The following is a 19,565-nucleotide window of genomic DNA, read 5'->3' as shown; positions in this document are numbered from 1 at the left end:
TCATAATAGCATATTTATTTATTTACGTCTACGAATGATTATCTCTTAGTTCAATATATTACAAATATATGCGAATAAAAATTACAGTTTATTAATTTTAACAACACTATATAAGTTTGGTACCCAATTTGTTTTTTGCCATTATTCTATATACCGAAATTTTCATCAGACGCCAAAGTTTGTAAATTCCATTCAGTTTCGAAATTTGTTTTCAATATGCCCAATTTGTTAATAATATTATTACAAGCGTTTTTCAAAGCTAATTTTGGATCATATCCTTCCACAGTTTGAATTCTTAATTTAAAATTTGCGAAAAATGGATGTTCCACTTTATAAGCTGCAAATAAGACTTTCCCATCATTTAATAATTCTGATCTGATTAAGTTACCTAAAGTATGATCCTCCTTTTGGAAAGTTATTACTACTGCGTTTGGTGCTTTGGTATCTGGATCTATTGTTAATTTTGATTCCCCTTCTCCTAGAAGAAATAATTCAAATCTATCTGGAGCATTCATTGTGTGGTAATATTATATGTGCGGTTTTCAGGCTTTGTTAGTGGCCTTCAGTGACTATATGGTTCTTTTTGTTGCATTGGAACTTGTATGTATTATACTTTTTTAAGTGATTTTCATATTATAGTGGAAAAGTCAGCTATTTCATTTAGCTTTCAACTGCAAAATAAAGAAACTCGGCACGTGGATAAAAAAACCTTGGAAAACTAGAAAAAAGTTTCTATCTGGGCTTCCAGTCATTCTGAAAGTATCCGTGAAATATAATGTGGATACTATTAAAAGTAAAAGTTGCTTGTCCGGGTAACACAGTAAAGGGTACCTTCTCCCTCCCCCCTCCAGTTGAAAATAAAATCTTAAGGTAGACGGGTAACCCGCTTAATTGTCACCGCTACACCGCGAAGGAGGGTCCGTAAGGTATTCCCACCGAGTTGTAAGGTTGTCTTGACGGTATATTTCTTTTCATCCCATTTGTACGTATAAACAAAAATTGAAATTAAATTTAATTTACAGTAAAATAAAGTGTCTTCTTAGTTCATTCACTTCACTTCACTTTATCTCATGTGTCACTCTGACAATACGAATTCATCGAAAAAATACACCAGATTAAATTGAAAAGCAACGGCTTCGCTAGACATATATATATTGCCATTGAACTGTCTTCGGTCTTATTCATTACCCATTTAGAGCGTGCTTTTTTCTTAGCGCTTAAAACGAATCAAGTAATCGATCAATAAGTTTTGACAAACTAGGAGAAAGAGCAAAGCAAAGAAAATAAGCTGAACATAATGTCTGGTATTTGGAATAACCCTTCCACCCAAGATAACACTGGTAGTGCTAATGTTGATAGAAATAATAATCGTAGTAATAATTCAACAGAAAAAAGAGGATTACCAGGGTCTGCCTCGTCTGACAAGGAAATACAAGACAGCGCTTCCAATCGTAACGAACAAATTACATTGCCAAGCATAAATTCTCAAAGCTTCGCTCATGTTGTTAGCAATACTAATAACTCAAGCAACAACATAAGTGACAATAATAGTGATAATAAGCATAATAAGAATAGCAACAATAACAATAATGGCGCCACGCCAGCTTCCATTACAGCAACAACACCTTCTATCTTTCCGGCGAATTCTAACAATATCAATAAGAATAACATGCCAGTGCTTCACTCTGTTCAGACACATCAATCACCTATGAACAATCCTTCTGTCTCACCTGCCCGCGCTGCTCGCGCTGCTAATACTTCAACTACTACAGCAACAGCAACAACTAACAACAATATTGTCGAGAGTAACCGGAACAATAATGTTTCTCAATCTCATCCTCAAAGAAATAACTCAGCTAGTGCGGGATTCTCCGTTGCTAGTTTCGATAACCCATTGCCTTCTAGTAACAATAATGAGGTGCCACCTCCTGTGGCTCCTACAGTTCCTCAATTTCAATATATTCAGCCTCAACCCCCAGTCATTCAACCTCCAAATATTCAACAACAACAACAACAACAGTCTTTGCCACATCAATTAATCCAATCACAACAGCCACAACTACAACAGCAGCCGCAACAACAACAATCAGAGGAAGACCCAGAATATAGACCTTTAAATGTCAAAGATGCATTGTCTTATCTTGAACAAGTCAAAGTTCAATTCAATTCTCAGCCTGTAATTTATAACCAATTTTTGGATATAATGAAAGATTTCAAGTCTCAAACAATTGATACTCCAGGAGTCATTGAAAGAGTATCAACTTTATTTAAAGGCTATCCCGTCCTAATTCAAGGGTTCAACACTTTCTTACCACAAGGTTATACGATACATTGTTCTGATAATCCTGACGATCCTGTAAGAGTTACCACTCCAATGGGTACTTCAACTTATACCAATTTACCCAATGTGGATAACACTAACGTTTCCCCTACTTTACCAACCGTTCAACCTCTACTTCAACAACCTCAACCTCAAGGAAATAATGACACTACTAACGTAATCAATAATGCTGCTAACCAACCTCAACAAGTACATGCGCAAACACACTTACAAGAGCAAACCCAAGCTCAAACTCCAGCAGATGCAGATGCTCAAGCTCAAGCAGAGGTTCAGGCTCAGGTACAAGCCCACGCTCAGGCACAAGCCCAAGCACAGGCACAAATGCAAGCTCAAAATCAAAACCCAGAAGTGGAATTCAGCCAAGCCATAAACTACGTTAATAAAATTAAAACAAGATATGCAGATCAACCATTCATTTACAAACATTTCTTAGAAATCTTACAAACATACCAGAGGGAAGAAAAACCAATTAGTGAAGTTTACGAACAAGTAACCGTGTTATTTAATGATGCCCCTGACTTACTGGAAGATTTCAAGAAATTCTTACCAGAAACTCCTGCTAATAACCAACCAGTGCAGCAACCACATGCACACCCACAATTACAGCAGTTACAACCAAGAATTCCATCCATCTCCCAGCAGCAACAACCTTCTCAGCTATATCCTTTCTCCAATAATGGACCAGTACCTTCTGGATTCTATCAAATCCCGCAACAAAATTTACCACCAATTGGTAGTTTTTCTCCACCAACTGCTACTAACGCTAACGCTACTACTACCCCTGCAGCTGGTACCGTGGTCAATAATTTCCGCCACGGGATTTCAATGCAGACAGCGTTACCATCAATGATGACTCCCGATACTGAAGCCATCCCAATTTCAAACTTAAGATCAGTTGATGGATTTCCTCCCTCTTCCGGTGGTGTAATACCTATGCCAAACAATCAAACCGCTGATTTCCAATATCAACAGCAGCAACCTCAACCTCCATTAACCAACCGCCTCCCAGATCAATTCCCTCTCGATCAACAACAATCTCAACAGCAACAAGCTCAACAACAAGCACAACAACAGCAACAGCAGCTCATATCAGAAGCCCCAACTAGACCAGAAATTGATTTAGATCCTAGTATTGTTCCGATAATTCCTGAACCAACTGAACCTATAGAAAACAATATCACTTTAGTCGAAGAAACATCATTTTTCGAAAAAGTTAAGAAATTTATCTCCAGTAAACCAATCTATATGGAATTTTTGAAAGTTTTAAACCTATATTCACAAGATTTATTATCAACAAACGAGTTAGTCACGAGAGTTGATTATTACATTGGTTCCAATAAAGAATTATTCGATTGGTTCAAAACATTTGTCGGTTACTCTGAAATCCCTTCCACAATTGAAAATATTATTCATGAAAAACATAAATTAGATCTGGACCTTTGTGAAGCTTACGGACCAAGTTATAAGAAATTACCAAAGACTGATACTTTCATGCCATGCTCAGGTAGAGATGCAATGTGTTGGGAAGTCTTGAATGATGAATGGGTTGGACATCCAGTTTGGGCATCTGAAGATTCAGGATTCATTGCTCATAGGAAGAATCAATATGAAGAAACATTATTCAAGATTGAAGAGGAAAGACATGAGTACGATTTCCATATTGAATCCAATTTGAGAACTATTCAAACTTTAGAAACTATTGCTAATAAGATTAATAATATGACTGCTGAAGAAAAGAAAAATTTCAAATTACCCGTCGGATTAGGTCATACTAGTTCCACTATTTATAAGAAAGTTATTAGGAAAGTCTATGATAAGGAACGTGGATTTGAAATTATCGACGCCTTACATGAACATCCTGCCTTTGCTGTTCCTATCATTTTGAGAAGATTGAAGGAAAAGGACGAAGAATGGAGACGTGCCCAAAGAGAATGGAATAAAGTATGGAGGGAATTGGAACAAAAAGTCTATTATAAATCTCTAGATCATTTAGGGTTGACCTTCAAACAAGCCGATAAGAAACTATTAACTACGAAACAATTAATCTCAGAAATTAGTAGTATTCAAGTAGATCAAAATAATAAACGAATTCACTGGCTAACTCCTAAACCAAAGAGTCAACTGGATTTCACATTTAATGATCATGATATACTAGTAGATATCCTAGATTTGGCAAACGTTTTCATCGATCACACTTCTACTTATTCAAATTCAGAAAAGGAACGATTAAAAGATTTTCTTCGTGTCTTCATTGGTTTATTTTTCTCTATACCATCAAGTGAAATCGATAAGAAGTTGTCAGGAAAGAACGACGAAAAATTTGAAAAAGGTTCATCCAGCTCCTCTTCAACTTCAAACTCTACACCGTCTGCAAAAAAACGTAGTTTGGAATTAGATATCCCATTGGCTGATGTTTTACGTAAATATAAATACCAGAAGATAAAAGAAAAAGTGATCAACGAATTAGAAAATAATAGCAATGAATACGATGAAAGGGATGAAGAATTTGACGAAGAATTAAAACGCCAACAACAAGAACAAGAAGAAGAGGACCACATGATTGATGAAGAAATGAAGAAACCTTGGTTATTAGGTAGCGTCATTGACAAGACTTCTGAACATGGCTTGATTGAAAACCGTCATATTTTTAACCTGTTTGCAAATACAAACATTTATGTCTTTTTCCGTCATTGGACAACAATTTATGAAAGATTACTTGAATTGAAACAAATCAATGATAAAGTGACAAGGGAAATTAATAGTAGAAAAGTTACTCCATTTGCCAAAGACCTCGGGTTAATATCTACTCAACTAACCATGATGGGCTTGGATTTCAAAACCTCAGATAGTTATAAGGAATTACTAAATTTAACCAAAAGGTTAATCAAGAACGACATCGAACATCAATGGTTTGAAGAAAGTTTACGTCAAGCATACAATAACAAAGCATTCAAGTTATATACAGCTGATAAAGTAATCCAAGCCTTAGTCAAACATGCGAATTCTATATTGACAGATAGTAAGGCATCTGAAATAATGGCTTTATTCGAAAAGGATCGTCTACGTTCAAGTACAACAACAAGAGACCAAATAATTTACCGTCTTCAAACACGTACACATATGACTAACACTGAAAATATGTTCCGTATTGAGTTCAATGAAAATACAAACCATGTTTGTATTCAATATATTGCTGTTGAAGATTTAACTTTGAAACCATCACCAACAACAAAGGAAACTTGGGAATATTATGTCACTTCATATGCATTACCTCATCCAACGGAAGGTGTACCACAAGAAGGATTGAAAGTTCCATTCCTAGAAAAAAACCTGAATCTTGAACTAGAGAACGCACAAGATTTGGACAATGAAACTGAGAAGAATGAGTTTATTGAAAAAATATCACCTGAAGGTATATCGACTTCAAAATTGAAAATTAAAATTGATCAGGAAACGTATAATTTAGATGTTGAACCTGGCTCCTTTGATGTCTTTTCCAGGAAATCTTTGAATAAATTCCCAACGGATGCCAAGAAAATTGAATCCTCAATTAAGGAAAAGTCCGAAGCCTTTAATAAATTCTTGTCGAGCAAGAGAGGTTGGAATAATCAATTTAAACCTGACCAAGTTGCTGGAATAGAGGAAGGATGGAAAAAATTTCAAGAGACTGGTGAATTTATTCCAATTCCAAAGCCAATTACCACGGAGTCGACAACAGGAGTTATTGCCGAACCAGTTATAAAACCTGCCAGTAACCCAATTGTGGTTACACCGGTTACGGCTGCTATAGAAGCTGTCGCAACTGCCCCTATACCGACTGATAGTGGTGCTTTAACTGATAATTCAGACCACAAAGGAAAGGACGACCAAGAAACTGAAGGTAAACCTACTCCGATAGAAACCAGCGCCATAACCGAACTGCAGAATTAAAATAAATCAAACCATAAATACCATGTTGCGGATCATATCAGGATGTTTTTTGTTATATTAGTTCTATATAAGAGGAGATGACCCTCTAATCTTTTTTATTTATATAATGTGTGATATAGTATCTGTTTACAAAGTAATGTCTCAGTTGTTCTTTTTAAAACGCTTATAAACATGCTACTTTTAACGCCGAAAACAATGCATCGAAAGGTATTGGTCTATGGGATCCATATTATTCATGTATATAGGTCTATATATTTATTCAACTTCTGCTTCTATATCTACTCCGAAATCAACTAAACTTTCACCCCAATCATTATTCCATTCTTCTCTTGAAATATCCTTATTTATCGTCGAGATGTTCGTATCATTGGAGGCTCTGTTTCTAACTACCTGTTCACCGTCATATACTAGTGATTCTACGGAGGTATCTTTATTAGAAATAAAATTCCTTCCTTTGTCAGGCGGCCAAGGTAGAGATAACAGAAGATCCTCGACTGAAGATCCTGGTTCATACAGAGAAATTTCATTCTTTTCGAATTTGAGCCCGTTTCTATCAGGTACACCAAATATCCATATCCAATTGAAAGCGCTACCCATTACTGTATTCATATTTGTCCATATATCGATATCATATGGGAAGTTAACTATATTTTCAAACCTTACTTTTTTCCTTCTTGATAATAGATCATCAGCATAATTATCTGCTACCTTTGTACGTTCATTTGGATAAACTTCCCAAAGAGTGGCTATTATCATTGGTAATAACTTTTTATTGTAGAATAAATTTTCTAATCTTTCCAATTCCCAAAATTCAATCTGTGTCATCCCTCTAACTATTTGATTATTAAAACACCTAATGAACAATAAAGAAATAGTCAACAAGATGAATGCGTCCATTGGAATTAAAATTGTCAAAAAGATGATTTCATTTCTATCAAATATATAACTCGGTAAATGTCTTAAATTCCACATGGTCATTGTTCTTTTCAATAAGTGTACTAATAAAAACCCAGTAGTAATAATTATCCACATTAAAAATCTAATAAAATGTGGGAAGTTCTTATACCCGACACAATTCATAGTCCAGGGACAATGATGATCCATCATGAGAACACATTGGTTGCACGTCTTACAATGATGTGACCTTTCAGGCTTATAATTATTACATTTTTTACAATGCGTGTTCCATTTCCTTTGATCATTAAAATCAATTGGTTTACAGTTCTTGGGAGGTTTACCTGGATTCGTGAAGATTGCTAATAGGTATGATACCCAAATCATAGAAAGACTAAATTGGAACCATATTTGTTTCTTTATGGATAAAAAATTCGAAAGTATGAAATAATGTGAATTATAACCAATAAACGAAATAATAAAAGAGGGAATGGCAACCCCTAACCATGGATATTTCAATTTTATAGCCATCTATGTATTATGGATATACCAATCACTTATTCTTCGAACTGTTTTTTTGCCTCATCTAGATATTGTATCGAGGAAATTAGGACAAAACTTATCTTACCTTCTCTTTAAGCCTATTTGAATTTTTTTTGTTAGCGACTTTGCTCTTAAAAAATATAATTAAATTCTAAAGATCAGAGAGAGGATAGCAGCTTAGAGGAACATATGTTCACTATTAATCTACTAGAAGCAAGGTAACAGGTGATAGTTTTTAAGTTTTATTTGGTTTTGAAGTAAATTTAATGTAATTAACAGAAACTTTATGATTGGACATAAAGATCTAAAATATATCCTCTGAAAAACACGAAAATCAGCTTCTATGGCCAAGTTGGTAAGGCGCCACACTAGTAATGTGGAGATCATCGGTTCAAATCCGATTGGAAGCTAATTTTTTTAATTTTAGCTTCTCGTTAAAATTATTATTATTAGTATCTTTGAATTCGTCCATAATACCAAAGAACTTAATCTAAAAGTATTCTCTACTATTGATTACTTAACTCTTCACCAATATACATAATATACTCAGTTTTGTAGTCAGTTTTTGTAACTTTTGCTTTTTTGTTTTCCATTTTGAAATTTTAGTACACAGAACTTTCTTAAGCTTAGTGAATCCACCGAAGGTTGGTTACAAACAAACAAAAATTGTGAACTCTTCGGGTCAGTGAACCATCTAATAGTGATATTCTCAATCTCTTGTCTAGGACTTATTCCATCGACCAGTCCCATTCTTATTGAATTCTGTCGCCTAATAGTTTTATTTAATTATATTGAAAAAGTACAACGGGGAAGCAAACGTGGTGATGATTTAAGACATATACAAATATAATCACCAGATATACCATTGATTCCAATAGAACATCAAGTTTAAGAAATATTCATGAAATGCAAGGATCATCTTATAGAGATGAAAGCAAACCTGACAATAATATTTGTCAAGACTCTAATATAAATGTAAACAAAACATCAAATACTTCTTCTGATACTCCTAGTACACAATCTCATTCCACGCCCAATGTGATAACAGACGCAGAAAATCCCAAACATGTAAAGATCACATTGCCTATAAAATTTATGGAATGCCCAAGAAGAGATTTGGTGGTTTTGATTTCAAGAATGTTAGTCACACTAATTAAAATCAATGATACAAAAGCGAATGATAATAATCTGCCGTCTAATTATGCTACAAGATTCCATTCAAGGGTCATCCCAGGAATATCAATCGGGAATTATTTACTCCGGTTGACTAAATTTTGTATCTTACAACCTTCAGTCCTTTTAACGGCAGTTTATTATATCGACCTATTAAGTGCAGTCTTCCCATCGTTCTCATTCAATTCGTTAACCGCTCATAGATTTATATTAACTGCTGTCATCGTGGCAAGTAAAAGTTTATGTGATTCATGTCTTTCCATTACTCATTACGCAAAATACGGTGGTGTGCAACCAAACGAATTATTAATGTTGGAAGCATATTTTTTAAAATTAATTAAATATAGAGTATTACCTCGAGATAAAAACACTGACTTGTGTTCCATGGAATATCATTTCGATACATTTGCATTAAACGATGGACAAATAAAAGAATCTGGTACTTCCTTTTCATACAGACAATTACCACATTCAGGTTATAATGTCCTACATATGTACTATCGACGAATAATTGACATTATAGGTGTGCAAAGACCAATATCACCTTCTCCTGATGCTGTCACTGTCGATTATTTCCTTATGAGACCACGCAGGATATCATCTGCATCATCTATCGAATCTGCCGCAGCGACACCTCTGCCAAAACCAAATCCACCACCGCAATTGACTAGTGTTGGAGAAAGTAACTACGATAACAATAATGATTCTATAGGAGAACGAAGCAACGCTGTTACCTTTGCCTTAAGCTCGACAATTTCAAACGACTCCATGTCAAATTCGTCCTATGGTGATCAGCCGAATCTTGGTAGTAATATTCAAAAAGAGAGCAGCGCCGTTGACAATGTACAAAATAATACTACTACGATATCTGGCAATAATTCCGAACATAGAATGAAATCTCAGCATAAAGCTTTGTCCCCAACAGTAGCATACACCCCCCTTATGCTTACACAAGAAAGTAGGACTTTATCTGCGTTAACTTCAAAGAAGCGGCGTTTAAGTGGAAGTGAATCGTAGTAATATTTACGTATATATATTCTCTTCTATAAAGAACAATCGTTTTTATGTTTCATAAAAATATATATATATATTCTCTTCTATTATTTATTTACTTATTCATTACATTTTTGAGGAAATATCGCATTTATAAAAAAAACAATAGTGTACGTTTCCATTTTGATTACAATTGATGTATGTTTTTCTTTGTCATTGAAAATAATTTATAATAATTCCATAACCAGAATAATACAAAGCAGCCGAATCCAAGAGTACAATTCAAAATGACCCACAAATCAGGGTACGCACTTGGTGGTTCAATGAAATAATCGACAAAGTGAATTACTCCCATCATAACATATGATAATACTATAATAACTTTCCAAATCCAATTTGATGGTAATAGTGTTGGACGACGATAATTTTCGCCTAATTGGATTATAGATGGACCGGGAGTCAAAACCTTTGGCAAGAATCTTGGGGTAATGAAACTGAAATTCCCAATTAACCAATTACTCAAGATTAAGCAAACCCAATATTGTAAAGACAGTCCATCTTTTTTTAAAAGTGGCCAAAGTGTAAACAACCCAATATTATTCATCCAACTAACCCTTGATAAGACGTTTCTATCTGTGGATGTATATAGTAATGTTATGGGTAATAATGGCATTAAAATTGTCTTTTCATGAACTTGAAAACTGAATAAATAAAAGGACATGGAACAGGCACTTAATGCGTACAACAATAAATATTTTCTTGGATATAATAGTATAACAAGCATGGCAGGTAGAAATGCAATAATTGTTAAGATTAATGAATACAGTTGTAATTGTTCTTGAGTAAAATTAGCTTTATATTTGAAAATGACATTAGTGACGCACCAAAAATTTGCCACTTTATCTTCAAATATACCTCTTGCGAAGGGGAAGATTCTTTTAATAGATTGTAATAAATTGGTTATACCACCATTTTCACCTCCAAAGAAATAAATCGGGCCAAACATGGATGCAAATGTACATATGGTTGCAAAAGAAATTGCTGCAAATCTTGGAATGTTGAATAATCTTGGGTGGAACAACGATTTACTTAACAGATAAGCGAAAAAGATTGGAGAATAATACAAAGCCATTTGTTTGAAACATATTGACAAAACAAAGCATACTGCGGCGAATGCATAGAATTCATCCAGCAAGTTATTCAAAGTGTAAACGGTCAAACCTAACATCACTGAGTTAAATTGGAAATGACCATGATCAATTAATATCAGGGAGGGTTGGAATAAAATTGCTGCCACGGCAATAAATTGTCCAATTGGAGATTGGTTTCTACGTTTACCCAACCATTTAGTGAAATAAACTACTGCCGGGATATAACAGAGAGATTCACTCGCCAGTACGGTCAATCGCATGAACGTTTTCAAGTCTTGCCCTTCATAACCTCTTGAATCGCCCAAAGTAAACCAATTTGGTTGGAAAAATGAACCAATTTTACCACATAAATAGGAATGGAAAGCTGTTAATGGTGGATAATCTAACCCCCAATATTGCAAATCGAACCAATACCACTGACTTATTGGAAGATATTGAGTTATTTCCATCCAATGTCTTTGAGCTTCAAAATCTCCAAACATTGGGGGTGTATTGAAACCAGAATATGGTCCTAACCCAACAGCACATCTAATTATGATGGCAAATAGGACTATAATGTATTCTGTCATCCATTGACTTCCTGCTGGCCTGAATGGATATAGGAAATCATATAATGGTGATGCATAAAATGATTCTTTGGAAGTTTCTGTTTCCAGAGGTTGATTGTTATTCATCTTTTTCGATTTCTTTGTGTCTTCTACCTTACTTTTCTGGCTTGAAGAAGAGGTAACTGTGGAGGTTGACCCATTTTTCATTAAAGTCTTTTTCTTTGGTACCATTGTTTTTTTTTACCAAAGTCTAAGAAAGAATTGGTTTTTTCACTGCCGTCTGATTGTTTCAGGTTACTTGTTATGTAGTTTGCTTCTCAAAGTTGAAGAATTCAGCTTGTGCTTGACTATAAAGGTTGTCGTGTTCCCTATACAGCTTTTACATGTTTTCATGTCGAGAAAATATCTTACTGACGCGACACATACTGTTTTTTTGGTATGTAAATTATATACAGAAAATTATATATGAACATAAAGAATAGTAGAATAAGATGTCATCTTATGTATTTTAGTGAGCAGTCCAATAAATACATATATAGATATGTGTAATATCATATGAATATAAAACTTGTTATAATGCAAACATAGCAGATGTTAAGGAAATGTTTCAACTTTTTCTATATAATGTGGGCTGTTGAATTAGTCTTTTGATGATTTTTCAAAAGCTGGAACATCCTTTTCTAATATACCGTCAGCAATTGAAGATCTCCAACCACGAGCCCTTTCAAACCCATTAATACAATATTGGTAGTTCTTAAATACTTGTAATAAACTTTCTCTATCAGTTTCTACGAATGGACCATGTTGTAGAATTGGTTGATCTAGGATTAATCCACCAATAATGGCGAATTCAGTTTCCTCATCAGCTGCAGATTTACCCTTAATAGAGTCCCCATCAGTATCAAAGAAAACAGTAGAATATTTTGGATACACTACACCATTTATCTCTACGGCACCCTTAGTAATATAAAGGAAGAAATTGAAATTCCTAGGTGTTTCTTGGAAGAATTCCACTCCCTTCTTATTCATATTAAATATATAGTAGTCGATTGGGGTATAAGCTAAATCCTTAACAGATTCAGTTCCATAAGATTTCCCACTAATAACTCTCACAGTTAGATTTTCATTTGGTTTAATAATTGGAATTTTATCACCTCTTAAATTTCTATACCTTGGTTCAGAATTTTTCAAATCTATAGGTAACGCAACCCATAATTGAATACCAATTCCTGGGGTACCATTTTCCATTTTTACTGGGATTTCAGAATGCATAATAGCTTTACCAGCAGTCATGAATTGTAAATCACCAGGTCTTAGGACACCTTTTGAACCAGTGAAATCTTCATGTGCAATCATACCATTGAGAACGTATGTGATAGTTTCCTGGCCGTGGTGAGGATGATCTGGGAACCCAGCTGGATGTGAGACTGTGAAGTGATCCATTAGTAGGAAAGGTGAGAAATTTCTTTGTTTCATGGATCCAATGGATCTTCTCACGTGGGCTCCGACACCTTCTTCTTGTTCAATGGCAATGAAGTTCTTGGCTACTGAACGAATTTGAGGAACTTTCGACATTGTTGCTGTTGTTTGAGTAATTTTTGATTTGAGTATATTGAATATGGTGGACAGTTTTGATGATTAGCTTACTGCTTGATGATGTATTTAAGTTTGAGTAGTATATAGATTAGAGATGAGACCAGAAGAAGATTATTTTTTCAAATGATTCAAGAATTGTTGATTCATTTCATCTCTTTATATATGTGTGCTATGAAGTATATTGTTGTTCCCTTTACAGCTAACCCCACCATAGATAGAATGATAATGTCAGCCATTACTAACTGTAGTGGTAGTAAGTACGTAAAGTATTCATAATTAAATGTATTTGTCATGTATTTGCTAAGCACCTCGAACGAACGAAAGCTCCGATATCTGGAGCGTCTATTATTATTGTTAACTCTGTTTATTGTGTTTTTACTAAAAAATTTGTAATTCCCCGATAAGGAAAGAGTTTTGTTGCGGTGCGGTGGACGGACGGGCCGGTGGGCGGGGCGCCTTTCCGTGGGAATGGAAAAGTTACAACCTGCAGTGGTAGCGCCGCGATTTATAAACTCAGGGTAAAATACAATACAATACAATACAATACAATATTTCGTAGTGGTTGAATTCTATAAGTATACACACGGTAGTTGTCATTAGTTATTACATATTATATATTATACATATATAGTCCATGGACATGCTTCTCAAAATCAGAAGTTTTGCTGGATGGCTTGCCTTTGAGCGTCTGATAATGAAATTGGGTAATCAATCTTGTATGTTATGATTAAGTCTCCTCTTTGGTTAGGGTTTTTAGGGTTCGGCATACCTTGCCCTGGATATGTTGTAGTTTCTGTTGGTTGGATCGGTTGAGTCCTAGATAATGATAATGATCTACCATCAATGGTTTGAACTGTCTTGGAAAACCCTAATAAAGACTCTTGGAAGCTTAATGGTACTGTATACAATAAATTTTCCCCATCTCTCTTAAATAGTGGGTGTGCCTTTTCTTGTAGAACAAATTGTAATGTCTTTCTACCTCCTGTGCGTGGGTTGAAATCACCTTCATTCTTATATGTGATCTTAGTACCAGCTTTCCAACCACGTTTTAATTGTATATCAATTTGCTTTTTTTCTTGACTCCCACCTGGTCCCTTTCTACCAATTTTAAATGATTTCTTCTTACCTGTGAATAAGTCCTCTAGACTGACGGGCAAATTAACTGTAACAACTTCTTCTTCAGGACGTTGTGAAGCTCCTGTAGCAGATCTAAATCCACCTGGCATACCTCCCATACCTCCCATACTTGGCATACCTCCCATACCACCTGGCATTCCGCCCATACCGCCCATTCCACCAGGCATACCACCAAATCCACCAGCACTGTGTCCACCAAATGGATCACCACCGCTAAAGAATTGTGAAAAGATATTAAAAGCATCATCATTACTGAATGAATGAGCTCCACCAGGGAACCCACCTGCACCACCAGCACCACCAAATGATGGACCACCAGATCTAGCAGCTTCAAGACCATATTGATCATAAACTTCTCTCTTATTGGAATCACTTAAAATTTCATAAGCTTCTGAAATTTGCTTGAATTTCTCTGTGTTACCAGTAGGTTTATCTGGATGATACTGTAATGCAGCTTTTCTGTAACCTTTCTTTATCTCTTGATCGTTGGCTGAGGGGCTGACACCCAATAGATCATATAATTTTGTTTCTTTGACCATTTATATTGTGATTCTTAGTCTTCTATCAGTGAGTGTGGGATTCTTAAATACCTTTTGATTTTGAACAAATAAATGTATGTAATCGTATATATATTATGCAATTGAAAAATTTATTGTTATATATCAAGGAAGATGAATGTATTTAATGTTTCTGTTCTTCTTTCTGTCAATCCAGTTTTTGTTGTTTTTTCCAAGTTTTTCAATATTAATATTTTTTTTCAAGATCGCTGTTTTCCAATTTCTTTAGAAGGTTCTAGAAGTTTCAAGAAGATTTAACATTGGTTTCTTACACAGGACATGGTTTTTACCCTTTGTATATGTAAAGAATAAACAATTGGACTTTATTGCATCATTTATATAAATTCAAGTAGAAAATACAAGCATTGAGGTTATTATTATGTCAGTACTATTAGTCTCAGCGGGATATGACCATACGATAAGATTTTGGGAAGCACTAACGGGAGTATGTTCGCGAACTATTCAGCATTCAGATTCACAAGTGAATAGATTACAAATCACCAACGATAAAAAATTATTAGCTGCAGCTGGTCATTTAAACGTAAAATTGTATGATATAAATACTACAAATCCAAACCCAGTAGGTTCATTCGAAGGTCATAAGGGGAACGTTACGTCTGTTTCGTTTCAACAAGATAATAGATGGATGGTAACATCAAGTGAAGATGGTACCATTAAAGTTTGGGATGTTAGATCTCCCTCTGTACCTAGAAACTATAAACATAATGCTCCTGTAAATGAAGTCGTGATACATCCAAATCAAGGTGAACTAATCTCTTGTGATAGAGATGGGAATATTAGAATTTGGGATCTAGGTGAAAATCAATGTACTCATCAAATCACCCCTGAGGAGGACGTTTCTTTGGAATCATTATCTATTGCAAGTGATGGCTCTATGCTTGCTGCCGCAAACGATAGAGGTAATTGTTATATTTGGGAAATGCCTAATCATACAGATGCATCTAATTTGAAACCAGTGAAAACATTTAGCGCTCATGAAACATATGTGACAAGAGTATTATTATCATCTGATGTGAAACATTTAGCTACATGTTCAGCCGATCAAAGTGCAAGAATATGGTCTGTGGAAAATGGATTCCAAAGAGAATGTGCATTAGAAGGTCATCAACGATGGGTGTGGGATTGCGCATTCAGTGCAGATAGTGCATATTTGGTGACTGCATCCTCAGATCATTATGTTAGATTATGGGATCTTTCTACAAGAGAAATTGTGAGACAATATGGTGGGCATCACAAAGGCGCCATATGTGTTGCACTCGATGATGTCTAAATAAAATGAGTATTGAGTCCCTGGGAATTTTCCATATGTTTTTTTGTTATAATATATTCTTAGTTGAAAAAACCCTTCATGTGTTGAAAAGTTTGATAGAAAAGTATTAAATAGGTTAAGCTACAGGATTATACTTAAACTTGGTCTATCAAAAACAAAAGGCATTAATACGTAACTTACTAATACGTGCATGTAAAGTCAAAATCCCATTTTCCTATCTGAGAATTATAGTGGGTAAAGCTGCGACATTAATTTTTTCTTTGTCCAATATATTGTACACTTTATAGAATGATAAAAATAAAAATATAAGTACATATTTACAGGAGAGCATGCATTTATTACATTTACTAATCTTCGGCAAATGAAAGAGAGCTGGTTAACAATAAAGACATGCATCTCGCATAGGTGTTGATGCCCTACTTTGGTTGTTTTCGAATTTAGGCGATTTACACCCGGACACCTCTCTATGAGGAATTTTCACAAATGAAAATACACAAGATTAACGTATTTAAAGAGATTAGATTTTTCGTTTTTAAATTACTTCACAAAGTGAATTTTATTTTCTCAACTTCTGTACTGCTCTTTTAAAAAAAAGAATAATTTCAATTCCTTATGTACATAAAAATGAATACATTGAATTAGGTAACCAATATTGGCTTGAGGAAAGAGAAACCAGACAAACAAAATTTTCAACTCTGGAATCCAGTAGGTTTCCATTGCAGAAAATAAATCTAGCAAAAAAATAAATTTTAGCTTAGCATTTCTCGTCGACTGAAAGAGAAAAGAAGAAGAAGAAGAAGAAGAGAAAAAAAATTAGACAATATGATGAGTAACCAGATAGGGACAACAGATCTCAGAAGTGATGAGGAAAGTCTTATAAAGTCCAGTTTTTAGTAGAGCTTGGACGCCAATTCTGATCTTGTTTTTTTTTTTTCCTCTCTACTTCTCCTTTTTCCTTTCTATCTTCAAGATAGCACACGTGTAAATTTAATTGTTTCAAAGTAAATGTAAAGTGCTTCCTAGGATGTATGTACGTATAGTCTATTACCTCATGTAAATGCCTTCTTGCCTCAATGATATTGTTGCGACTTTTTTAGTTTCTTACAAAGCCCCGCTTACTCAAGTGAGCAATTGAAAATATATATAAAATAGTTTGGTTTTTACAATACTGTTAAAATCATTTCCATAATGCTTGTAGATAATAGCTACGTAAAATGGCTGGCTTTCCCTTAATTGCTGTTGGTTGACAAAAGATATTACTATCTTGGTGGAGTGTGTGAATGGTGCTGCATTAGTCGCAGTAACGTATTCTCGATGGGTTGTGGAAAAAGTACCTATGTACGTACTCATATATTAAGTCTGGCACTTGATACAACACAAGTACTACCTAACGCATGAGCGTCAATTGAAGATGATACGATTGATTGTTGAACCATCAAAAATCAGGAACTTTCAATAGATAAATCCAATTGAAAAAATCCTTGGCATAAAATTTACAGCATTGGTACTTATAAAAGTAGAACACTAAATGGTGACGATTAATTACTGCGGCTACAGTTTATGACATCACACTCACCAACTGAAGCGACATTATATATGTGCTGGAATTTGAACTTGGTACCTAGGAACGTTGTATAGAATAATGATTGAAGCATGACTGAAAGAAGTACGAAATATGCATTTAATAATAGGTTCATCGCCGGTATTAGTCAGGGGATAGTTAGACTTGGAACATACCGTCTAGTAATTGAATTATGTCCTTTGTATTTTACAAACTAAGGAGACAATTGCCTGAAGTCCAATTGGTACCCAGACTGCTCCGTTACTATTGTGCCTGGATGTCAACATAGAACAACAGCCATTGATAAATCTAAAGTGTTTAGTCTTACATCTTAAAACCCTTATCTAGGCGGCTTTACCCCGGAAAAACGGCTTGACATTTAGTAGGGAAGCTGGGCGGCTATTTGACCACAAAACTAAAACGAAGGAAGTAACGTTTATATAAAGCACACTCTTTTTGCCTCTCTCCCAGATTATTTTGTTCCAAATTTTGTTCCGACAAATATATATATATACATAGAATTGGAAGAAAAGAAAGAACCGTTTATATTAAGAAGAAATGAGCTTTTTTGCTCCAGAAGAAAACAAAACTATTTTCTGGACAGAAGTTTTAGACCATCTCTTCAAAGACCAAAATGAATCTCTTTGGTTCATAAAAGAAAAAGATCAAAATTTGAACGACTTTATATCCAGGAAAAGCAAGAGAAATTACCAAATTTCTTACTGTCATAATTCGGAAATATTTGTCCCCATTGACGTCCATGTAATTGAAAAAAAGGTAATGATATTTATTCCTCACCGAGACAATGAAAATATTTACTGCGAAATCAACAGTGCAATTTCTCCCTTTACTCTACTTATTGGTTCCATCTCATCGACACAACCGTTGGAAGAAAAATTCCTCGAGGTCGGCATAAAACAATTATCTAAGGAAACTGCCGTATTTATCAACAAATCGATCAAGAATATTACACTTAGCACAAAAAGGTCTTATGATCTTCAACAAATAAACTTTGCTGCAGAAGTAAAAAGGATTCGGGGGTACAGTCATTCCCTAAAACAAATCTCTCCGCTTATGAACAATATCAACAAAGTCCACATTCGGTAAATATTTTTGCTGCGTTGAGAAATTATTGTGAAGAGATGGAGGTCAACATAATTTTTTTACTTCTAGAAAAAGAATTAGAATTATATGAGACATTTTTCGGAATGAAAAAGGTCTATATATATATTCTTGTTCTAGTTCTATACATTTTGGGAGAACTGATTTCACTAAGTGGGTCTCTCACTGTTTTATTTGGTAATGAAACCATCGGAAGAGGTTTGGACGTAGCTTCCAAAATTTTGAAGATAATCTGTCCCATCATATTATATTTTTGTACTCTTCAAAGGTGGTATCTTAAAAATAAAGTCCGTCTATGGCTACGGCGTAAGAAATCATCTTTTTATAATTATATTATATTTGTAAATCAAGTATTCTTTACTCACTATGTATGAAATATATGTTTGAAATTTTCTATATCTAGATCTCAATGAAACATACCAATTAAAATATACTGCAATCATTAATACTTACACAATGAAGGTGTTTGTCAAAGAATGGATTTTTTCGGTCGTGTCATGGTTTGGTGTATCAGTTGTTGCATTATTTAAAGGTTATCGTATTCTATTAGCAACGGAAATACTAAGTTCAAAATAGGCGACATCCCGGGGGAAACCGCTCTGGCGCGTAAAAAGGGGAGGACGATATCTCTTCTTCCATTTATGAGATTGTTTCATCATTAAAAGAAGAGATATTGATGTTGGCTATTATTTATCTCTCATCATAAAGTACCAGCAATAAGAGGCCAT

The 19,565-nt window shown here is 34.7% G+C and overlaps 8 protein-coding genes and 1 non-coding gene across 9 annotated transcripts; 4 read left to right on the top strand and 5 right to left on the bottom strand.

Annotated features, from left to right (window-relative positions):
- Positions 1-146: 146 nt before the first annotated feature.
- Positions 147-515, bottom strand: RPB11 (DNA-directed RNA polymerase II core subunit RPB11; the record flags this gene model as incomplete). Its single annotated transcript, XM_003669122.1, has 1 exon — positions 147-515. The coding sequence occupies one exon, from the start codon at positions 513-515 to the stop codon at positions 147-149; it is 369 nt and encodes a 122-aa protein (XP_003669170.1).
- Positions 516-1,297: 782 nt separating this feature from the next.
- On the top strand, positions 1,298-6,271 carry SIN3 (transcriptional regulator SIN3; the record flags this gene model as incomplete). Its single annotated transcript, XM_003669121.1, has 1 exon — positions 1,298-6,271. One exon carries the CDS (start codon positions 1,298-1,300, stop codon positions 6,269-6,271), a length of 4,974 nt encoding a protein of 1,657 aa, XP_003669169.1.
- Positions 6,272-6,526: 255 nt separating this feature from the next.
- Positions 6,527-7,696, bottom strand: PFA4 (palmitoyltransferase PFA4; the record flags this gene model as incomplete). Its single annotated transcript, XM_003669120.1, has 1 exon — positions 6,527-7,696. The coding sequence occupies one exon, from the start codon at positions 7,694-7,696 to the stop codon at positions 6,527-6,529; it is 1,170 nt and encodes a 389-aa protein (XP_003669168.1).
- A 349-nt stretch (positions 7,697-8,045) lies between these two features.
- Positions 8,046-8,118, top strand: NDAI0Ctrna2T. Its single transcript has one exon. It is a non-coding gene; the product is annotated as a tRNA-Thr (tRNA).
- A 496-nt stretch (positions 8,119-8,614) lies between these two features.
- On the top strand, positions 8,615-9,898 carry PHO80 (Pho80p; the record flags this gene model as incomplete). Its single annotated transcript, XM_003669119.1, has 1 exon — positions 8,615-9,898. One exon carries the CDS (start codon positions 8,615-8,617, stop codon positions 9,896-9,898), a length of 1,284 nt encoding a protein of 427 aa, XP_003669167.1.
- Positions 9,899-10,061: 163 nt separating this feature from the next.
- Positions 10,062-11,804, bottom strand: ALG6 (dolichyl-P-Glc:Man(9)GlcNAc(2)-PP-dolichol alpha-1,3-glucosyltransferase; the record flags this gene model as incomplete). Its single annotated transcript, XM_003669118.1, has 1 exon — positions 10,062-11,804. One exon carries the CDS (start codon positions 11,802-11,804, stop codon positions 10,062-10,064), a length of 1,743 nt encoding a protein of 580 aa, XP_003669166.1.
- Positions 11,805-12,212: 408 nt separating this feature from the next.
- On the bottom strand, positions 12,213-13,148 carry NDAI0C02620 (pirin family protein; the record flags this gene model as incomplete). The annotated part of the gene is made up of 1 exon (XM_003669117.1): positions 12,213-13,148. The coding sequence occupies one exon, from the start codon at positions 13,146-13,148 to the stop codon at positions 12,213-12,215; it is 936 nt and encodes a 311-aa protein (XP_003669165.1).
- A 674-nt stretch (positions 13,149-13,822) lies between these two features.
- SIS1 (type II HSP40 co-chaperone SIS1) lies at positions 13,823-14,845 on the bottom strand (the record flags this gene model as incomplete). Its single annotated transcript, XM_003669116.1, has 1 exon — positions 13,823-14,845. One exon carries the CDS (start codon positions 14,843-14,845, stop codon positions 13,823-13,825), a length of 1,023 nt encoding a protein of 340 aa, XP_003669164.1.
- Positions 14,846-15,242: 397 nt separating this feature from the next.
- LST8 (TOR complex subunit LST8) lies at positions 15,243-16,154 on the top strand (the record flags this gene model as incomplete). Its single annotated transcript, XM_003669115.1, has 1 exon — positions 15,243-16,154. One exon carries the CDS (start codon positions 15,243-15,245, stop codon positions 16,152-16,154), a length of 912 nt encoding a protein of 303 aa, XP_003669163.1.
- Positions 16,155-19,565: the final 3,411 nt, after the last annotated feature.

The sequence above is a fragment of the Naumovozyma dairenensis genome, chromosome 3 (assembly GCF_000227115.2).
Source record: "Naumovozyma dairenensis CBS 421 chromosome 3, complete genome".
In the NCBI taxonomy this organism is placed as follows: domain Eukaryota; kingdom Fungi; phylum Ascomycota; class Saccharomycetes; order Saccharomycetales; family Saccharomycetaceae; genus Naumovozyma; species Naumovozyma dairenensis.
The sequence above is the reverse complement of the archived record's forward strand: the minus strand, read 5'-3'. Positions and strand labels throughout refer to the sequence as shown.